The sequence below is a fragment of the Strix aluco genome, chromosome 9 (genome assembly GCF_031877795.1).
Source record: "Strix aluco isolate bStrAlu1 chromosome 9, bStrAlu1.hap1, whole genome shotgun sequence".
Taxonomy (NCBI): Eukaryota; Metazoa; Chordata; class Aves; order Strigiformes; family Strigidae; genus Strix; species Strix aluco.
Genome location: NC_133939.1, coordinates 29,936,778 through 29,958,733, shown reverse-complemented (window position 1 = coordinate 29,958,733; position 21,956 = coordinate 29,936,778). Strand labels below are relative to the sequence as shown.

The following is a 21,956-nucleotide window of genomic DNA, read 5'->3' as shown; positions in this document are numbered from 1 at the left end:
TAATATTTGGAAGTGGGCACAAGAACCAAAGCAGATTGTAGCGACCATAGAGCAAGGGATGACAACAGCACTCCCTCCTCAGAGGAACACTCACATGCTATAATCAGCAACATTACAGCAGGTGAAGGTTGGATTATGTGGAAACCAATGGGGGGTCATTAATCTTTAATCACAGGCAGGTGCATAAGCCAATATGGGGGCCAGAACGAGCAACAGTGAAAGCAGAAGTGATGGTGAAAGCAGAAGAAAAGCCAGACACTAGGTCAGAGGGTCAGACCAGGCAGTGAGCTTTCCTCCCAGAGAGGGAGTTCATGAAACAAGTCAAACTGATGTTGAGCTGAACCAGACTACAAACATCATCCAGATCACTCCCCTTCAAAGAGACAGGAGGAAGGACCTAGACCAGCCCCAGCTCTCCTAGCCCACAGGTGAGCCAACAGGAAAACCCATCCATATTTGTCTCAAGAGAATGCGTTTAGCAGAGGACAACTTTGAAAATGTTTCCTTTGCTTTGAGACAACAATGGAAAGAGGAGCTGAAGAGGGGCCACTGCTCTTGGCTTCACCAAACATACCAAAAAAAGAGTCTGGCTTGTTGGTGTTAGGAAATATGTCACTCTTTCCTCTTGCGTAGGCCTGAATAAATGAATATATTACAGGAGAATGTTGCCTTGAAGAAGGGAAGAACCCACACAAAGGGGTGGCTTGATGCCAAGCATTGGGCATCTGTAGGCTGCTCTTTGAAGAAGATGATACTGATTTGTGCAGATTGACTAAATCCTGTGGAATGTGGAAGTGCTGTTTGGGTTGTGTCAATCGCCCAAGCACAAACATACTCTAAGACCTACAGTGGGACAATAAGAGAAGTGTGTGTATGACCGCAAGCTTTCAGCAGGAGAAAGCCAGGGCTTAAAGTTAAACCAGCAAAGATGCAAATGCTGCTAAACTGAGATAACAGTTCTGAAAAGAAAATGAACTTAGTTGCAGATCCCAGATACATCATGCCCATAAGCAACACACTCACCTTAGCAGGGAAAAGAGGGGGCATAAAACCCACTACTCTTGGATTAGTGGCTACGGGGAAAATTTGAGTTTAACCTGATGACCCAAACCTACTGGTTCATACCCAGACCTGCCAGTGTTCATGTTCAATATGAAGGGGTTTGAGAAACTGAAGCGGTTAATTAGAGCGACCCTAAATCCTGGGACATATTAAAGCACAAAACTCAATGATTTGGCTGTTGACAATGATTTGGCTGTTGTCTTCCAGCAACATGGTCCAAACTAAAGACCCCTGGTTTATGCATCACAGATGCTAACAAAACCTTAACTTCAATACACTCAACCAGAAGCAGAGGCTTGGCCTTGGGCCATGCGTGGGAAAAGTTTAGTGCTTCATTATGGGAAATCACTCTTAGCTAAAAATGACCATAAACCATGTACGACCACTGCGCAAAGGAGCTGGCAGTCAATGCCTTCCTCTTCAGTGAGCATGGTGGTTATTTTTTCAGTTATAAAAGTATGAATTGACAAGAAACCTGGGAGGCATTGAAAGGCTGCAGGCAAACCCTGGAGTACATTAAAGTGTTCAAGGCAGCAGAGTCCAGAGCTGGATTTCTTGTCACCCACAGTAAGTCCCCATCAAGCTGATTAAATCCCACCTGGGCAGTCTCCCACCGAAGCCATTGCAGGGGCGAGCAGAAGGTGGCAGAGCTCCAGGATATCTGCCCCTGCTCAGCAATTAAGAAAGGGTGCCCAGTGCTTAGGGGGATTGTGTTTGATGGGACTGTGAAGGGGGTTCCCAAATGCTGCAGAACAAAAAATTCCAAAGGATATATGGAGAGACACAAAAACCTAACAAATTGCTTAGCAAGACGCTGTGGATGACACTGAGAAAAATACCGAGGCTGATAATACATGCCAAAATAAATGTCAGCTCCAGTGCTGGAGTCCACGCTGGCTGAACAAAAGGTTAGTTCCCGGAAAAAAGCAGCATTCATTTGTCAATACCAACTGAAAAAAGCCTCCTACTCAGACAATCTTCAAACCTTTGGTATGAGATGAGCAATTACCCATAGCTATTTCTGCTACATTTCATATGCTGAACTTGGCAATGTCTGATAAGAAGCCAAAGTGTACTAGGTGTATTTTTCAATGGTTTGCAATGAACTACCAGTTTTATCATCTAACAGCTAATCTCAGTTATCCCAAAGTCAGTGGAAAGTGGAATTTAACTAATAAACCTGTTCTGATGAAGACTAAGATGACCATGATCCATATCTACCACTGTTACACTGTATTTCACTCAAGTGCAACCCAACACACCACTACCATGGAAATTCCTTTTTATGGTCATGGGAGACCTGTAAATAGATAGGCAAGGCAAAATGAGTTGGTCATCATCTGGGCACATGAAGCTGCACATGTTTTCAAGTAAATGACGAGTCAGAAAAATATTTACATTGTGCCATTTCACAAAATGTTTAAAATGGGAAAAAAATAATTATCATTTTAATGAACAGCACCATCAGAGACTCACGCTTCTGCTCACAAGTAACCCCACCAAAGTTTTCAGAGATCTTTAACCACTACAGCTTTCTCTTTCTAGCATTACAAATAATAAAATAGGTCTAAACTTCTATTCAAGTGTAACCATGTCAGTAGAGTTCTCTTGTACTACATCCCATACAAAAAACACTGCAGTTGCAAGTATGGTTCAACAGGTTATCAGAGTCTGCTGTGCTCAAAATATCCCCCAAATGTCTGTATCGTATATGGCAAATGTTATCCTAACACCCTGCAGTGGTTCGACACTAACTTTTGTATGCTACGTTTTCATTTTTAAGAAGCCAAAGTATTGAATGCTTCTAGAAGTGACAATATTACTCTTCACATGTATTTCCCCACTCATGTAGCAATTTCAATTCAGTCTGTGCACTGTAGCAGAGCAATAACATCCACCATGCGTTTTGATATTTCTAGTATAATACTACACTTTCATAATATGTTATTCAAGGATCCCAACGAGCTGTTATTTAAACCTCAAAGCGTCCATCACAGTAGGTTATTTTTGCTGTGGGTAAGTTAGAAGCGTGGCAGGATCATTTGGGAGCGCAGCGTGGGTGTAACACATCCCTGTTCACACATGTGCTCAGAGATTAACCAAGAATGAAAAAGGTGTTTTTAAAATCGCTGCAGCATTTACAAATTGCATGGACTTATATACTCAGTATGATACGCAGTTTAAGAAGATACATTTTGGGCTCTCCTAAATGTATGTAAGTTGGCTGACCTCTAGGTAAGCTGTGTTGCATACTTTTCCTAGTCCATCATTGCAAGTTATATAAAATACTATGAACCAAGTATCACCCTTGTGCAATCCCAACAGATTTCAGAGGAGTAAAAGCAGAGATAACACAACATAGTGAGACCTGTTCACACCAGCAAGACTTGAGGACAGTAATTTCTAGGGAAAACAAACTCACTGCCTTTGCACTTGGCGATGCACAGGACTGACAACGGGGAATCTGATGAGCGAGCGGCGATCAGGTCTGTAGGTTTCACTAGGAAAGGGGAGTGTACAAAAATTTTTGCTAGGAAGAACAAAAATAAATCACTTGCAGGCTTGACTTAGTGAAAAAGCTTTGAAGGTGAAAAGAAACCAGTCTCAGCCTATGAAGGTGGAGACAACTTAGTTCCCTGAATCTGTGTGTAATTCCACATGTGGAAATAAGTAACCGCTCACCCTGACTTCGCCTGGTAAGGGAAGGTTAATTTAGCCCCAAGAAACTTTCAGGATATCAGTGAGATACAACACACAGGAGAGTCCTGTCAACAAAACCTACCTGCCCTGCCACAGCTCCCCCAGCACATGGCACATCTTGGTGAGTGTGGGTAATCCGATGTTGACTAAAGGTCCTTTTGATGTGATTTAAAGCAATGAAGTCCAAATTATGGCAAAGATGGATCTGCAACTCTTTAAAAGAATTGGTCAAAAGTATGTAAGGGAGAGAGGAAGGAAAAAATTAACTAATTTCCCCAAGGACATTAAGCCTATTACGTTGGTCACATTTAAGCTACACAGTTACAGGCTCTAGAACCAGTTTTGTACTTTAAAAACTACTGTCGCTTCTAAATGCGGAAAGCAAATTTGAAGCAGAGTGTTTATGCCAACTTCTATTTCACTGAGTAACCTGTCCCATCTGGCCTAAATTAGGATTTATGGAAATTTCAACCACTAGATCTGTGACTCTAATAGCACTTCTATCCTGCACAGGCTCTTAGAGGCTTTGATGGGGGAAAAAGAAAAAAACCCGGAGAGACTTGTCTTATGACTATTTAAGAGTGCTAGCTCTTGGAGCCGGACAACAGATACCATCGTTTTGCTTGGGTCAAGATAATCCCTTGTACACATCAACATGTCAAAAGATACTGTATGAGGAGGAAAGGGACAGGTTAGGGACAAGCTGATATGACACCAAATACATCTTTGTTGTGGCTCAGTACAGGCAGCCATGGGGTCTGAACGCCGGTCACCCTGTAGCCATGCTGCCGCTCTATTGCTTGCGGGAAAAACGAGCTGCTCGTGCACCCGGGAGCTGCTGCCAGCGGAGCCACGCTTGGACTTTCTCAGCACATTTTGTACATCTTGCCAGCACTCCCTTTGGTAACGGCAGAGAAAAAAATTTCTCAGCACTTGGGATCTCACAGCCTGTGAGCCCACATCCAGGCGGAAAGGTGGCCAGCCTGGATCTACCCCAGCGTCGGGGAGGGGCCAGTGAGCTCTGGTGCGAAGCAGGTTTATTAGGCGAGAAGTTTGGGTATGTTAATGAGAGTTTTGTTTAGGCTAAGCACCAGCTCAGTTAACTCGGCAAAGGAGAAAAGTTCACAGCTCTGCTTCGCCTCAGCAGCAGCAAAGCAAAGTCTACTGCTGCCGAGTCTCTGGGGTAACCACCAAACAGACAGAACAAGTGCTTGTTTTAGCCAATTACTATGAATTATCCCTACTGATGAGCACCTAAGAGAAAATCGAAAGATTTTAGAGCTCTGGGCATGCCTCCACTCAGGCAGCTCCTCATCTCAGCATCCCACGGGGCATCGTACCTGGCTGCACCCGCGTCCTGCTCTCCTGCATCGCTGCCAGCAGCAGCTGCTGGCACCTGGGGACATCTTCTCCATAAAGAGGCACCAAGGGCGAGCTCTCCTGGGCTTGGCTTAGAAGGAGAGTCTGAGTAGCACGAGGAAAGGATTTTAAACCCTGAAGAACATGTGAAAGGTGACACAAGGCACAGAACAACCCCACAGAGTCACCAAATGCCCCAGATGGCAGAGACCCAAGATCCCAAGGAAACCCTCCTCAAGTCAGGAAACATTTCTCATCACATCTGTTGGCAAGTCTCGAACTTCTAGCAAGAGAATAAGCAACAACTTGTTTTTCCTACAGGAAACAAGAGAATATATGTTGCAATTTTAAAGTTTACTGCTAAATGGTTGTGCCTGGGGAAAAAGAACAAAATATAAGCAGAAGAATGTCAGTAGAGTTGTTAAGTGTTGTTTATTCCAGCTTAACATGCTGGGCTAAACCAGGAGGGACACAGGCGAGTGGGTACAGAGTCACTGGTTCTCAGAATAATTAATGCATTATTTGATTTACATTGGTAATCCTTTACTATTAAATAAAATCTGTTAATAGGAGTAAAAGTATGCTCATAAATTTCCCAAATAGACTGAAAGCCACCCATAAACATGAAACCGAGGAATAAGAAATGGATATAACTTTTTAAATTTCAGTTTTAAGCCTTTTTCAGCTTCCTCAGTTTCCTTTGCCCAATCTCTTCAGTTCGGATTACAAATAAGTGTTCAAATAATAAATACATTTATAGGAGAAAAGGGTAACTTTTAAAGTGACCAGCTTCACGAAATGCCATTTTATATTTTTTTAACACTACTAGCTTTGCATGCATGCCATAACTCAGTCCAACAGATTTCACCTCCAGTAAGTTACACAAAAATTAATGGAGAAGGAAAGACTATAATGGGGTCTGGAGAGGCCCTACAATGCACTCAATACACAGAGTCCAAATCTGAGCAGCAAAAGCCACATTTGAGATCATACAGATTAGTTTAACTTTATAAAACCCTTTACCACTGGGGTAATGAAAAGCCCACGTCATTTGGGCAGGTACAACAGTAAAGTTTCTCTGCCCCATTGTCCCCTCCTCAGAAGCAGAAGCGCATTGACCTTCTCACTGCCTGTATCAATGACTGAAGTGCAAAGAACCCGTGAGGCGTGTGCAGGAAAATGGGGTCCTGGGAGAAGATCCCGCTCCTGCCGCTGCCTGGCTCCTCTGCGTCCCCCAGCCACCTCTGCCCAGCACCCCCAGCCTGGCAGGGGCTGCCTGCTCGCCCTGCCTGCACAGCGGCCACTGGCAGCTCCCGGAGGAACCGGGAGGTCTGTCCTGGTCGAACCCAGGAGCTCAGAAGTCAAAGTCCTCTGGTTTGGCTCTTGATAACATCACCCCACCGGGAATCTGCCAGCTACCAGGTAAAGCCCATCTGGAGACCAGCTCCAGCCTGTTTAAGCTGATGCTTCCAGATTAGGTGTAAAACACACATGATTTGCTATTATCACGTATGTGAGGGCAACAAGTTATGAGCGTGTTCATGTTCCTGTTACGCTCCCCGTTGTGCTGGGAGTTCCTCCGCGGTCTGAAGACGCAGGTCACCGCGAGCGCGATGGCCATCCTGAGTTAGCACTTCCATTCTCCCTGCCCGCCCTCGCACTTGGGATGCATTTGAAATACCAGCCCTGTAGAATAAAATGCCAACTAATATTATTTTTGGCCTAGCAGCAGCAGAGTTGATCTCTGGAAATGCTGGCCTGAGCCTATGCAACTTTGTGGTCCCACTGAAGGAGCAGAGGTCCATCTGTTCCAAATCAACGTTTGGCTTATGGAATGCTGGAATTTATCAGACCGGTGCAGGGGTGAGCACTGCAGGGGAGCAATGAGCTTTTCCATCTACCCCGTCATATGGTACCGATTATCTCTCAGTACAGCATAAAACATAATAACAACCAGATTTAGGGCCAGCACACTGCAACCTGTTTCCCCTGCTGCCTCCTCCTCTTTCAGCATTCTGTCATTAATCCCACAAAGCGTTTGCTGCCTGTATTTCCTCCTGTAGGGCACCGAGGAGCCAGGAGTGACTTACTACTGTGAAATGCTTATAATATTTTTCATAGGATGGCATTGCATTTTGAATGTGACTTCAGTGACCAAGGACTGAATGATGCACTAGATCTCCCCAGGCTCTATCTGGTTAAAAAGGAGGCTAGGCAGGCTAGAGATGTGCAAATCCTTAAGCATCCTCTACACACAGATATTATGAAATGCTTTCTTTCCAACAGCTCACTTGGCACTCGACACTCACCATTAATGGTGGCATTTTTATCCCAATTATCTGAAGAGCAAGTAGGCTTAGAGTGGAAAACAAGGACCTGCCCTCAAGTTATAACCAAATCCAGCAGCCGTACAGGCTTGTGCCTGGGAACCGTCTGACACCAGCCCCTCCCAGAGGCAGGATACACATGGCCGTGCATTTGATCCACCATCCCTACACATCTGGGAAACAAGAAGAGTAAGTCAAAAATCATCCAACATGCAGGATTCTAAGTAAGACCCAGCAAGGTTAGAGCAGGTGGAGCCTGCCTGCAGGGTGTAACTGGGGCTACACAGGGTCAAACTGAGTGGACTTGTGTCTCGGGTGGATGTGGTGGCACTCCCAAAGCCAACTCTGTCAGTCCTAACACCAATAGTGCCTAACGCAGGAATGCAGCTTGCTCAAACCCATCCCCAGAGGGGTACACAAGACCTAGAAAAGCAGAAAGGCTGAAGAACCTTTCAGAAAGCACGTACTGCAGCCAACAGAGAAACTGCAAATGCAACGCAGGGATCTTGAACCCTTGTTCTTAATCACTGGGACCCCAGCCACACAAGGCAGCGGAAATCCTGCCCGGTGTACGCTGAAGAGTGATAACCAAACTTGTGAACATTCAGAAAATTATAGATGCACAAGTCTGGGCCACTGCCACCTGCAAAATCCTGGAGGTACCGATAAGATATAAGATCACAAACCATCTGGAAAAATATGGGCTGATGAAAACTACTTTGCTTAGCTCCATGAAAGCTAAAGTGCCTGACAAATATGGTGGCTTTATTTTTTTTTTTTTTTTTTTTTTGAGAAAAAGATCTACAGGATTAAGAAGATTAAAGTGACTAACATGACATAAAAGAAGGCTTCAAATCACTTAAGGTATGGCAGAGATGCGAATCTGGGCAAAGTGGTTCAACCTAAGCAGGAACTGAACCAAACCATGAGCCCCAAAGTGAAACAAGCTGAAATAAATGGATTTTTGTGGTTTCAGATGCCTTTTCTCTGCCCCAGTTTAAATCCCCTCTCTGACTGCAGTGTTAGTTCCAAAAGATTCACTTATGCACATACACACATGCATCTGGTAAGCTGTTGTAGCTTCTCTGTTCTTCAAAACACCCTCAACTTGACCATTTTCTAAGACATTCTGGCCAACAGCCCAGGCTTAACCCTGCTTCTGCTGTAGGATCATCACCCAATTCACAACTTTCCTCTGCCTGAAGCACACACAGCCAAAAATAGTAAATACTAAATGAGATAACAGAGCTGAGGACATGCCAATTTTTCAACGTGTATAGGAGGCATCTTCAAACTGTCGCAGACAGATCATGCATCCACCCTTACAGTTCTTAACCTGTATCCCTTCACAGCTGTAAAATCTAACACTTCACTTAATATAATGTAAGTTTTGACATATAGCATAATTTAAATGAGCTTATAAATCAACAAGGAAACTGAAAAAACACACCTTGTAAAGCAAAACTATTTTGTGAGGGCTAAGACCTACACAGCAAATGTCTGACTCAATAGCAAGAAAGAAAATTTGCAAATCCCAGGCAGTGTTATGGGGCAGAAGATGCAGTCAAAGAGATGCAGGGGACCTGGAGCAGTCATCGGCTCTGCCCCCTTACGCTCAGAGCCAAGAGTGCCTGTGACACCGGGAGCTGTAGCAGCAGTACAGCTGGCTGATGGTGTAAGGCAAGCGTCGGAAGAAAGAAAATCGTATATTAAATCAACTGATCTATGTGGAAAAAACAGAAATATTTTAGGGAGCACCAACGCTTCTTCAGATCTGTCAAACTTTGCAGCCTCAGCATTCCAGGTTTCTTTAACGTGCTTTTAGTCTCCACAACCTCCTCTGCTGGCGCAAGCTAGAGAGCTTTTTCTACTCTAAGCTGAACCTTTTTTATTGGTATTTAAGCTCATTATTTCTTGCCTTGTCCATCATGGGCTGTTCCCTTAACTGTCTTGCACATAGCTAAAAATTGTTATCAAGTCCTACTTCAGTTTTCTCCTACTTTGGTTAAGAAACCAAATTTTCTTAATTTTCGTCCTTTTGAGGGATGCTGGAATGACAATTCTGATTTGAGTCAAAGTCCCACCAGTTCCTTATCTTGGTATTATCTCTCAAAGGGTAAGTAAAATAGCTGTAAGTGAGGAGTGCAAGAGCGGAACAAGCACACAGCAGGCATCTCCCTCCTGCTCTCCTGGTACCCCCATCTGTGGCTCCGGCGTTTCCAGCATCAGGGGTGGTATTATTTTGATAACCCTTGAATGGCTCTAATCCATGAATTTACCTAATCCCTTGTGAAACCAGGTACTCTTTCAGCATACTTAATGCACTGTAGCAATCAGTTCTGCCATTTAATTACATGTACCTAATTATGTGTTAAGAGGTGCCTATTTTGTGTATTTTGAATTTGCTTCCTGACAACTTCATTACATGTTCTCTAGTACCGGTATTAGGACAGACAGTGAGCCACCGCTCCCAATTAATCTTCTCAGTCATTCATGATATTGCAAATCTCTATCAGCTGTCTCTTCCCCCGATTGTGGAGTCCAAGCCCATTTTTCTTCATATGGAGGTCTCTGATTATCCTCATACTCCTGCTACCAGTCTCCTTTGTCCTTCAAGATTCAGGCTCCAATTAACACAGACAATAACATTATGATGTCATTTGATATATCTATTTTTCTTAATAATTCTTCTCTTGTCCATTTGCTTTTTTTGTCAGCTGCTGAGCACGGAACTGAACGTCCTCTGTCTTTCTGCAAGGCAGTCTGGAAAACCGTCAGCAGCCTTTTGCTTTTATTCCCACTACTCCTGATATTAGTGCCCCCGTACCTGGCAGAGGCCGTACACGTTAATTCTGGATGTACCCAAAGGTGCACAAGCTTCTTCTGTTCTCACCAGTATGACATCCTTCTACGCCATCCCAGCCTCAGCTTTAAGCAATAAGGAATTCACCAGTTCACAGACAGTCTGCCCAGAGGTTAGCCATCGTCGGCATTAGAAATGCGAGCAGGGGTTTGAATTCTAAGTGAACAGAATTTGGCCCATCGTTACTTGGCAATTCTTAGGAGTGACGTTAGTGCTCTCTTGACCTGTGTGCCAGCTCCCACCTGAAAGCCCGGGAAAGGCGTGACAAACAGAAGGGTATGTGGGGAAACTTGCACTCCCCATTATGAGCACACTGCAGTGCTATTTTCTCACAACACAGTTTGCCACTGTTCCCTTCAAGTACTCTGTTCCACAGGAGATTGCTCTGAAGTGCCTATCTTTTAATATTTTCCAGGTTTTACATATTGAATTTCCAGTTCAACAAACTCCTACATAACCAACATAAAATTAGCCACCTACGTATATTAATATTTTCTAACATTTTTTTACTATTTTCTAAATATTTGAAATGTAAACCAGATACATTTGAATGGGTCTTTATAGTGTGCAGGAATCACAGAAGTCCAATAACTGTAAGGTTTTTGATGGAATGGTTTATGTCATATCTGAAATATTAACAAAGCTGTCCCCTGTGTAATGAGCCAGACTGCAGTTCTTCAACATATTTAGAATGAGTCACATAAATCTCCTGTTCTGCACATATGTCCCTACTCAAAGAATTTCCCTAAGAATGCTAGTTGAGGATTTTCAGGAAATTACAATAGTTTGAATGAATTTAGAAATAGTCACATGCTTAGAACATATCATTATAGGTACTTCAGAAAGGAAACTGAGCAATACATTTAAAAATATTCAACATATTCTATTTGATTAATGCAAGGTCATAGCATTCAGCACTTCAAAAGCCAGATTGTTCACTCATGTTTCCACTGCAGTTCTATGAAACAAAAGTTTTATCATTAATTCTACCAAATAACTATTTCACATAGTAAACCTGGAATTTAAGACATTTAGGAAATTCTTCAGAAACATAAATTTTTAAAATATATATAGTTCTACCCCTTTTATGAGTGGAAACTGCTTTTCAACTTCTTGACCACTGAAAAAGTAAACAAATATTTTATCAATAAAAGTTGGTATTTGATGGACCTGAAGTTACGTAGCGTTGGAAGATGACGTTTTAAGTGGCTGCAAATTAATTTAATTTATTGAGTCAGCTACTCTTTGGAATCAACATGGCCCATTGAAGGGTTGGGCCATAAATCGCGCACGACCACCAGCAAGTGGTTAGGTGCACACAAATTCACATTAGAGGAAGCAACTGCAGCTCGGTACCACCCCGAGGCTCACAACTCAGCCTGAAGTATTGCCTTCAAAAGAGGAGTATCAAAGACCCATTTTGCAGTGTATTGCCCACCTCCCCTACAGTCTCACAAAACCAGCTTTCTTGCACTTGAAAACAAATACCCACACCCTCGATGAAAGCAGGAAATATGGAACAATCCCAGGGAAGTGGTGAGATAGGATCCAAGCCAAGCACTGGGGAATCTCATTTTGTTGCACCTTCAAGGAGCTGTGTGCTGACCTGAGGGTCCTGACCTGCTTCATTTCTGGTGTATCTTCTAAGTCAACTGATTTAATTATATCATGATAACGAGGACGGAGACACAGATCTTCTCCAGACCAACTCAGCAAGCCAAGGAGGAGGCTTAAGTATTAGGACGGGCTTACCCATACACCTGCGTGGCCAAGTCCCACCCGTGGCACGCGCGCTCTGTTTCACCCAACGCCCCCGACCGTGAACACGGCTCTGTAACGTGCAGCCTGGAGCCGGGTGACGTTCCCCTCGCCTGCCTGCCCTCCAGATGTGCCCAGAGGTGCTGCCAGCCAAAGCCAACAGCCACGTCTCTTCAGCTCAGTGCGACAGTCCTGCCCTTTTCCAGAGAGCTCAGGGTTCGTTCCTCGTGCCAACCCAAAGGCAAGCCCTCACCTTAACCTCCAGGGGAGCCTGGCACGGGCGAGGGCTGCACTATATCCCTGAGGGAAAAGAACAACAGTCCTGGAAGATTTCAAAACGCTGCAATTCGTCAATGACATTATTTTATAAAACTATTCCTCCCCATCCATGAGCTCCGTGCTAAAGGATCTTGGCTACCCATTTGCTTGAACCCCAGGAGGACTTTCAGTGTAGTGTTGAGGTTCTAAGTGAAAAGGCTCAGAACTCTTACCTTCAATAACACACTGATCAGGGACAGGAATTTTCCTCCCCATCTCGGTGACATATGCTTTCACTTTACCCAGGTTTTCCTTCAAGTGCAAGTAGAGCTTGTCCTGGTATTCCACAGGGCTCATCACTGCCTCTGTGCTTCCTTCAAGGGCCTTTTCTTTAGTAGCTTCTGACAAATTTGCCGATTCTGGGTAATCGATACTTTGGTGAGAAACCAAAGGATTTCCCAGTTGCATTGCTTCATTATCAACACTAAAAGGCAATTTGTCATTTTCTTGGCTAATGTAGATCTCGGTGAAGGAGATGCCAGCAGTTATCTCCCCGTTCTCCTCGTCCTGTCCACTCTCCAAGTGTACCCCCTTCATGCGGACTGCATGCAAAGCGAGGCTTTTGGATCTGGAAGGTGATTAAGGAAAGGAAAAATGTTTTGGAATAGAGACAAGACACAAAAATCACCTGAATGCGTGGTCTTCTGCGTTACCTCTGTGCAGATGGTTCAGAGAGCCGAGTGTGGGGCTCGCTTAGCCTGAGGCAAGTATCTTTTGGTAAATATGCATTTCATAAGCAAAATCCAAGCCACAACTTTAATAAGCAAATGAAACTAAATAATATCCATATATCACAACATCTGCATGCCATGGAGGGAGCTAGTCAACCTATCTACAAGAAACTTATAACCCCAGGACTGGAGTATAGGCTTTATTGATCACATCATAAAAATGCCATCCAGCAGCCATTTCACTGAGCCAAGATTCAGCCTCCAGTTCTTCACTGCCCCGTACCTATACGCCAAGGATGAAGTTAAGCCTCCGTAAGAGTAAGAAGGATAGAACTGAAGTCACTGAAAGGGCAAATTCTGGAAGAGAAAACCTCTGCCGTGAAGCTGCGGTGCATGGGCAGCCTGAGGACACCGTGGGTGCACGATGCTGTCTGAGCCTTCATCTCACCCAGGGTCCCAGGAGAGTCGCACTTATCTCACACGGCACATGGGCAAAATTCAGTTCAAACATACGATATGTATTGTTAGCAATAATAGCCGAGAACTGTCTCTGTATCCTCCATTCTAGTAATATCTGTATGCAAATATTTTCCTCTCCCTTGTGCTGTTTTAGGGCACAGAAGATATTAAATAATTTAGATTTTATCCAGCCTTTGAATTCATGAATATAAGACTTGGTTAAAATTAGACTTACAATGCCCATAGGCATCATGCAAATGGATCAAATCCTCAGTGTTTGGATAAAGTTTTATTACAAAAATGATATTCATGAAAACCACTCACACTTTTTACAGAGCCATACCTGTTAAATCTCATATCCTTCCTTTCTTCTTTAGAAACCTGGCCTAAACTGTATCTCCGCACTGAGCCAGGAGTACTGTTGTCGACATTTATTTTCTCTTCAAAAGCCTGTATTTTAACTTGAAGCTTTTCATCTTCTTCATTTCCACTCATAACAGATTTTAAATCATCCAGTGGTACAGGAGATTCTGTTTCAGTATCATTTTCCATTCTAAGGAAGTAGAAAGCAGAGAATTAACTCTGGCATGCTGTGTTCATAGTGATGCTGATGCTGCATTCCTGCCTGTGACCTGTATTAAGTATCTGGTAAAATAATTATGTTTCAGCAGAGATTCTCTTAGAGGTTGATTAATCATTTTCAGAAACATCTTCTAGATCAATGTCTCTGTCAGATGGACCAGAAACATTGAACATTTCTGACAACACTGGATTAGAAACTGCATAAGCAAAACCCAACTCTTCCCCTGATAGTCCAATACCAAAATTTTTCAGCTGAACTTAAACCATTCTCAAGCTTGCTAAACAGTGACTTATTACATTATTTTCATAACCCAAAAGTCAAGCTAATTTCAGAGTTTATAGAAGTCTGTGGTTTTGAAGGTTTGATGAAAGTACATGCAGTTCCTACCGAATTATTGTACTCCGAGTAAGAAAAGTATCTTTCAAAACTCAGCACATGGACAAAAATAGGCTCAGGAAAAGTTCTAAGCAATGTGACTGAAGTTCAGTAAAAGAGAAAGAGAAAATTAAGAGTTAAAATGAACTTTAGGACTGCAGGGGAAGCTGGTTTATCTTAAATTTGATTGTTACGTCAGTCTTAGGCTATGTAACCTCTTAATGCAAAATTCAAAGATAACTTTAAAATAAATTGAAGGGAAGCTGTTAATCTTAAAGGACAAAAAGAAATCTGTCAAATATACTGCTGGCAAATTTGCTTTCTAGTGATGAAAATATCCTCTGACCAGTGAAAAAAACCTTTGCTGGAGGCCCAGCAGTGCTGGGGCAGGGGCAGCAATTGCCACCAGCCAAAGGCCCAGGGCAAGGCCAGGCACACCGATGTCTTGCCCTAGTCCAAGCGCAGCTGTTTCCATGCCCAAATGCAGGTTTCCTAGATTAAGGTTTTCAGGCTGGATTCCCCAAAACAGGGCTTCTGAACACGGAGCTCACTGGGTTCCTGTACAGCTCGCAGCGAGACTCAGATCCCCCGAATATTGGGCCGTTTACCAGAAATCTAAACCTTGGGTGTCTGTACTCTCCCTCGAAGACGTTGCTTGGCCTTTGTGCAGCAGCAACAGGACTGAACTTCCCAGGGAACCAACAGCACATGGTGCCAAAAGCACTGTTGCCCCTTCCCCCCTCCTTCAGGGACGTGCCTTCTGCTGGGGATTTATATGTTCCCATCTCACTCCTGCAACTATGGAGTAACTGGACCAAAAAATCATGAAGACAGTACAAAGACAATCAGAAATCTCCTAGAGAATCGAGGGGTATTTGACAGTATTTACTTTGTAAACTCTACCCACAGCTCCAAAACAAGCTCATTTTGTTTCTGACCATTTCTTTATTTTTTTTTTTTTCCTGACGAGCAAACATCTGAATAGCTAAATCTGTAAAATATGGATATGGAAAGCCACAAATGAGAGTTTTAACACAGCACTTTCAAAGCAGCAGAGTCTCAACAAGTCATGCTCACAGTCAGAAAGCCTATTAAAAACTCGCAAATACTGCAAATTACCAATTGTGGAAACAAAAAAGCATGTTTAAAAAAACCCAACCACTAATACTGCATCACAAAATCCACTTTTTCATTTGTTTTGATAAAGGCAGTTCAGGATACTTCTCAGGGGAGTTGGCAAGTTTTGTCTTGTTTTGTTTTTAATTTAGGCAAGATCTCATAATATATTAACACTGCAGAATACTTTGAAAAAAACATTCTTCTGTAATAAAGAACCTTGGTATGACCTTTACTAACAAATCTTTCTGGAGATGTGGGACAAGATTTAATTTATTAGAAAGCTGTCACTCCAACATAACCCTCAACACTGCTTCCATTGTGGGAACTAAGCACTAAGAAAAATGTCTGTTACATATGTAAATACATATAAAGCCCTCCGGCTACAGAGCGGGGATTGATGGACTGATGGGCTTTATGAATGACAGACCCAAAGCAACAAGCCTTGATGATGCTTGGAAATAAAAATGGTCTTTTATAACAGCACCTTTTTGTCCAGCATTCTCCCGTTGAGCTCTGATGGCTTTGTGAAGGAAACACATGAAAATGCTTCTGCTAAAGAAACACGTTAATGAATCCTATTTGCCATACGTAAAGCAGCAGTAAGTTAGGGCATACAGGGCTCATAGCTGCCTGGTGCTCCTCAAGTTTTGACCCCTTTGGGGTCCCCAGGGGATCATTTGCTCTCACATGTACCCGCTTTGCGCTCGCATCAATTCCCGGGAAGCCAAAAGCACATACCCCAAGCAAAACGTTCAATGAAGCCTCCACCCCACGCCCAATGGGACGCCTGGCAGGCCTTCCTGCTGGCCTCCCCTTCCAGCAACAGTAAAATAAACTATTGTTTGAAATCTTGGCAAGAGACATTTGGTACATTGCTGAGGTTGCTGGAGCAGGATCAGCTTACACCAAAGCTCAGGCTGTTTTCAAGAGGAAAAGGATGCACAAACCTATCGAGAAATCCTAAGGATCTGGCTTGCAAAGCCAGTATTAGGCTACTCATCATTTTGCTGCTTTTAAATTCTCTGTAGAAAGAGGCTTAAATATATAGGTCAGCAAGTCAAGAGTGATACATTAATTTCAAGAGCATTTCTCCAGACCACCAGCGCCATTATCAACATCACCAGCCAGGTACTTAAAATGGGAAAAGGAGCATACACAGATAGAAATTGTTAAAACTACACTCGAGGTGGGATTGCTTCCAGGGCTTCAACTCTGCGCGGACAGAGGCAACACAAACGGATCGAGTGCAGGTCCTTGTGGTTCATCAGCATACAGACGTAATCACCTCCTCAGATACGATGGACGCGCAGGTTTGAAGAAGGGAAGCAGTGGATAGCAATAGCAATCTCAAACCTTCTGGCTCACAGCTGGGAAGCCCATCAAGAGCTTCCAAACATGACTAAGGAATGGTGGTGGAAACATCACCAGCTAGATGATGTTCAAGGCTGAGGTGCCACAAGGAGCTGGAGGCTGCATCCTCCGGCCCTTCAGACACAGCCTCTGCACTCACAGGTACTAATGGTGGAGGCCAGAACATTTTAATACTTGATTTTAACAGGGTGCAGGCAGTGGCACGTGCTGCCTGCAGGGCAGCTGCTCCCAGGGCCAGGCAGGACATGGAGTGGCAAGGGGGGTGGATGCTTCTTGGCACCCGCACTGCATTAAATCACACCACAGTCCCTTACCAACACATCTTAGATGCTGTTACAGCTCTCTTCACCACTCCAAATGTTGATTTAAAGAAGGACAAATACTGTAGAAAATGAAAGGCAAATGAATGGTGACAGAGTGATGCCATGTACTAGACCTATCCTCTCCTTTAAGGAGAAAAGATAATTTCACCCAGCCACTACACTAAAACGAGTAGTACTGGTATAGCCTGTTATGCTCAGTTCTTACCCTGAACGAGGGCTTGGAAGCATCATTAAATTTATTTTCTTCCTTTCCTTTCTTCCTTTCCTTTCTTTCCTTTCTTTTCCTTTCCTTCCTTTAATTGACTGTGCTATACTTCTAGGTTGGATCAGTCCATTAAAACTCTGTATGTGTTCTTAAAAAAGCACCTCTGAGACTGAATAACTTGCAATTTTGTGACAGTAACGGGCAACAGAGCATCGCATGGTTTTAATTATACTCTCCACTAGCTGCATGTAAAATTCCCTGTGTCAAACAACTCCAAGCCAGCCATCGCTCTAAAGAAATCCATTTCTTCTTATGTAAACACACAATTCTGGAAGGAATGGTTATAATCCAGCCACACATTTTAAAATCCTGTTTCCCTTTCACAGCACAAAGACTCTGGATTGCTGCTCTTTAAAAACGCTGCAGTTCAGTAAGAGCAGCAGCTCTGGAGCGAGGAGGGCATTTCTACCTTGATGTCTGGGCCGGTCCCACTCACGCTACTACGAGTCAGAATAAACGCCGCTTAAATCAGCAGAAAACTCTCACTTTAGGCTTAATTGCTGCGCCATACTTGTTATTGTCCAATTTAGCTGATGCTTTGCTTGATGTCGGCCTGAAATATAAAACCAAATACCTAAAAAGCGTAATACTGAAAAATCAGTGTTTCACTGTGATCTCTTATAGCCATGTTGAGATAACAAGATGGTGGCAGCTGCAAGCAACCAGTGTCACAGAGGATATGGGGTGGGGGGGATAAAAAAAAAAAAAAATAAAAAATCAAGAAGCAGATGGAGAATAAGAAATCATTTCAGAAAGGTTTGTTTGAAAGGGTCCAGGCCCTGTGGCTGGCTCGAGACAGCTGCATGCGGGGCAGAGCCCACTGCAGCAGGCGTGTCCCAGGACACTCTTCCTTACCCAGAGAAGCATCAGGAACAGCTTTTTGCATCCCATCGCTTCCGGCTACTCTCACGCCCGCCTCGTGGCGAGCATGGCTGCATCCCAGGGGCTGTCCTGTCTTATGAAAGCAGCAATTTATCCACAGAAATGTTAAAAACTACTAAGAACAAAATAAACAGCGTGGAGGAATGCCTATTTTAAGTTCCTTCCACTGCAGACATAAGGCCAAACTCTGCCCATCCTTAAAGCAGACTAAACCCTGAGCAGCTCCTCTGCAGCCCTGCGGTAAGGTGGGTGCATTTTCATGGCCTGCCCCCACATATTGCCCTCCAGAGCCTGGCCCCATGGCAACTTCCACACTCCAAAGACAGCAGTTACATTTTCAGCCACTTCTACACACAGCTGCGTTCAAACTTGTCACTCAGAAGCAAATACAACTTAAACAAGCGAGTAACCAAAGCCTTCCCCTTTCATGCTCAGTAAAATCAGTAGAGTTTGCTTTCTGAAGGAAAATAAGGAGGTTTTCTGAAAAATCCCCTGAAAAATATTATCATTTCCTCCCTTCTCCTCCCCCAGACTCTCCACCCAAGCAGTATTTTGCATCTGTAACCACACTCATGCAGATGAAGAAGCTTCTACTCCCCAGCAAAGCAAGACCTTCACAAAGGGGAATTTTAAAGAGAAATGGGAAAACACAGCAACAACATTTTAGTGAAATCCTTTTCTTGTTTTTTACTTCTATCAGCTCTTGAGATAAATGTTAACCACAGAAGATAATAAGGAATAGGAATATCCCAACATTTTAGCAAATAAAGGAATTTTTCCACCATAAATCAAGGGACCACGATGGGCCATGTGAATAATTATTATGCTTTGTTACTGAAGCCTCAATTCCTGTCCTGCTTCTCTGCAGTTCCCTGAATACGTGACATCCTTCTGATCCCTTCCCTGAGTGACATCTGGCACACTCTTCTTCACAGTTGAGCTTGACTAGTTTGGAAAGCGTGTCTGTCATTTCATGCTCGCTTTGCTACCTCCACAGGCTTTTTCATTATCTTCAATGAAACTTTTCATAAAATGACTGCTGAGGGCTCGATTTCAGCTGAGGTTTCTGTCACCAGGTGAAGTTCGGACATTTCTTACAGCCTTGGTGTAAAATGAGAGACTATATCAGGGTTCCTCTCCTTTTTCATTTTTAACTCTCTCCAGGATACCAATTAATTGTTTCTTGAATGACCTCAATGTTTTGGCTCCAACTCTACAAGTCTGTCTCCAAGGCTATCCTTCATAGTTATGAGTTTTCTGACATCTGTGTTAAATTTTTTCAAAGAATTACTATTCCTTCGTGCCCTCTTGACCTATTTCAGTATACACAATGATAATTATAAGTCTCTCCCTAATTAAAAGTGACTACCACCATATATTTAAATAACACTTATATTCTTACCGTGACAAACGCAGCAACGCTCCTAATACTTTAACCTTAGATTACACATTTAAAAGAAGCTGAGTGAGCAGAACATCTTTTTGTGCAAGCTTGAGAAACTTTTTTCAGACTTTTTCTAGCAAACCTTTATCAGGGAGCTACGCCAGTCATTGTTCTTATCAGCTTCAGTGGTTATCTTCTAGAATAAACTCAGTGATAATTGTGTAGCCTGATTTCACCGATTTATTTTTAACTGAAGCTTTTTAGATTGCTTAGTCTGCTTATCTGAGACATGGCTTTTTTCCTGTTCTTTAAGTGCTAAAAGTTGAACAGCTTCTTTATTCTTCAGTGCCAAATGATGCAGTTTCTCTTGTATGTTGTTCAGAGGTCATTCTGCCCGGTAGCACAAAGCCGACGTCTGCTGTGCACCCACAGCTCTTACTGCCACCCTTTAATTACAGATTTCTGCCTTACGTATATTTGAAATGCATACCTCAAGTTACTTCTACAAGTAGGGATGTTGCCCATCAGGTGTCTGCAAACTATTTTGTATGTTTACCTGACACTATAAACACAATCCAATGGCTGTATGAGTATATACTGGAACGACACAAGAGGGATCTCAAAATCAATATGAAAATGGCAACGTAGCAACTTAGAGGAACTGTGGTGCATCCATCTTTCAGCTGATCATTCATTCATCACAATTGGAATATATTTAATATAAATTTATACTGCCTCACACAGCCATGGAGGTGGCTGTGGCTTTATCACATAAAAACTAGCTTTACCTGGTTCCTGACATATTGTCATTCTCTAGTTGTCGGACGAGGAGCTTGGCTATGGCAGTGAAACTGTTGCTCATGCGGTAGATATCTCTGCTCTGGGTGCCCAAGATACTGGAGAAGGTGTCAGTGAGACTCTTAATTTCCAGCAAAAGAATATGGTGAAATGAGTGCTCCATGTTGGCCAGCTGGTTCACCAAATACATCAGGCATATTCTGGCTCGCTCCTAGACAACATGAGGAAATAAGAACAATCTTAAACAAATGAATTCATTGTTTCCTTGGGCAAAGGAGGTTTGTGTGCACACTGCTGATTAAAATACTGACATTGGGGAATAGTGGCTACCCCACGATAACTAACAAAAAAGCAACTGTGTCAAACTCAGAGTTTGGTTTTTGTGTCTTACTGATGTTACATTTAGTCCTCTTGGTATTGCCTAACCTGCCAAGTTCAGTACACCTTGTCTCCTCCTCAAACCTAGAAGAGCCTCTCTGAAGGGCCCTGCACTGCTCAAGGGTGGCGGGTCAGCCCGGCTCAGCGATCAGAGCACCGGCAGCAGAGCTCGCTCCCCTTTCATCTTTGATGAGCCTTATGAGCCTGGCCAAGCTACTTCACCCCCCTATACTCAGTTTCTGTGTCCTTTTTTTGCTTTATTCTGTGCCGTTTCTGAGAAGCGAACTCTCTCATAAGGGACCAAGTGCTCACACACGCTGCTCCAGCTCTCAGGGTCTTCCCTCTCCCCCAGGGTCGTTCTCCTCACGCCCGGCCTGTTGCACGCTGAGCTCGCGGAGGTGTTAGCATGGACACAGACACATTCTAACCTGTTGGCAGAGCTCAGCTCAACACACCCTGCGGCTTGGGTCTGTGCTGGTTTGTGGCACTGCATGACCCACGACCAACTGTGGGTTTGTGTCTTTGTTACAGCCTCGTTGTGTTAACAGGCTAATGTCCAGGTTTTTGCTTTGTCCCTGCTACTTTCCACTCCACAACCGCAAATTATCAAGGGTCACCAGGCAATTGCAGTGAATTCTGCATATGCCATTAGCTGTTACAAACACTCTGCCAGGACCATAAAACATTTCCCAATCACGACCTCCCTTCCTGGACCTGCTGAGTGTTGCTATATTTGGCGGTGTCACCTAAGAGCCTGTCGTCACTGGTGCTACCCAGACCGAGCCGGACTCCCCCGGCACAGCGCCTGCAGAGGAGCGAGGTGCAGCGGCAGAAGCAGGGGAACTATCAGCATCTCTTCTCGCTAATGGTGAGAGGTTAAAGGACCTCGTAAATCACAAGGGTTCTCTCCTTTCACAGCAATTCATTTAGGAGCAACACTCAGATTAGACCCGTGACTAAC

The 21,956-nt window shown here is 43.6% G+C and overlaps 1 protein-coding gene across 5 annotated transcripts in view; it reads right to left on the bottom strand.

Moving 5' to 3' along the window:
- VEPH1 (ventricular zone expressed PH domain containing 1) overlaps positions 1-21,956 on the bottom strand; it is a 98,396-nt gene that overhangs the window by 29,508 nt on the left and 46,932 nt on the right. For all 5 annotated transcript variants that reach the window (XM_074834373.1, XM_074834375.1, XM_074834376.1 and 2 more), the window contains 3 exons: positions 20,608-20,828; positions 13,861-14,070; positions 12,561-12,955 (listed from right to left, as the gene is read on the bottom strand). In XM_074834373.1, the coding sequence (XP_074690474.1) occupies positions 12,561-12,955; positions 13,861-14,070; positions 20,608-20,828 (826 nt within the window). The remainder of the gene's footprint in view (positions 1-12,560; positions 12,956-13,860; positions 14,071-20,607; positions 20,829-21,956) is intronic.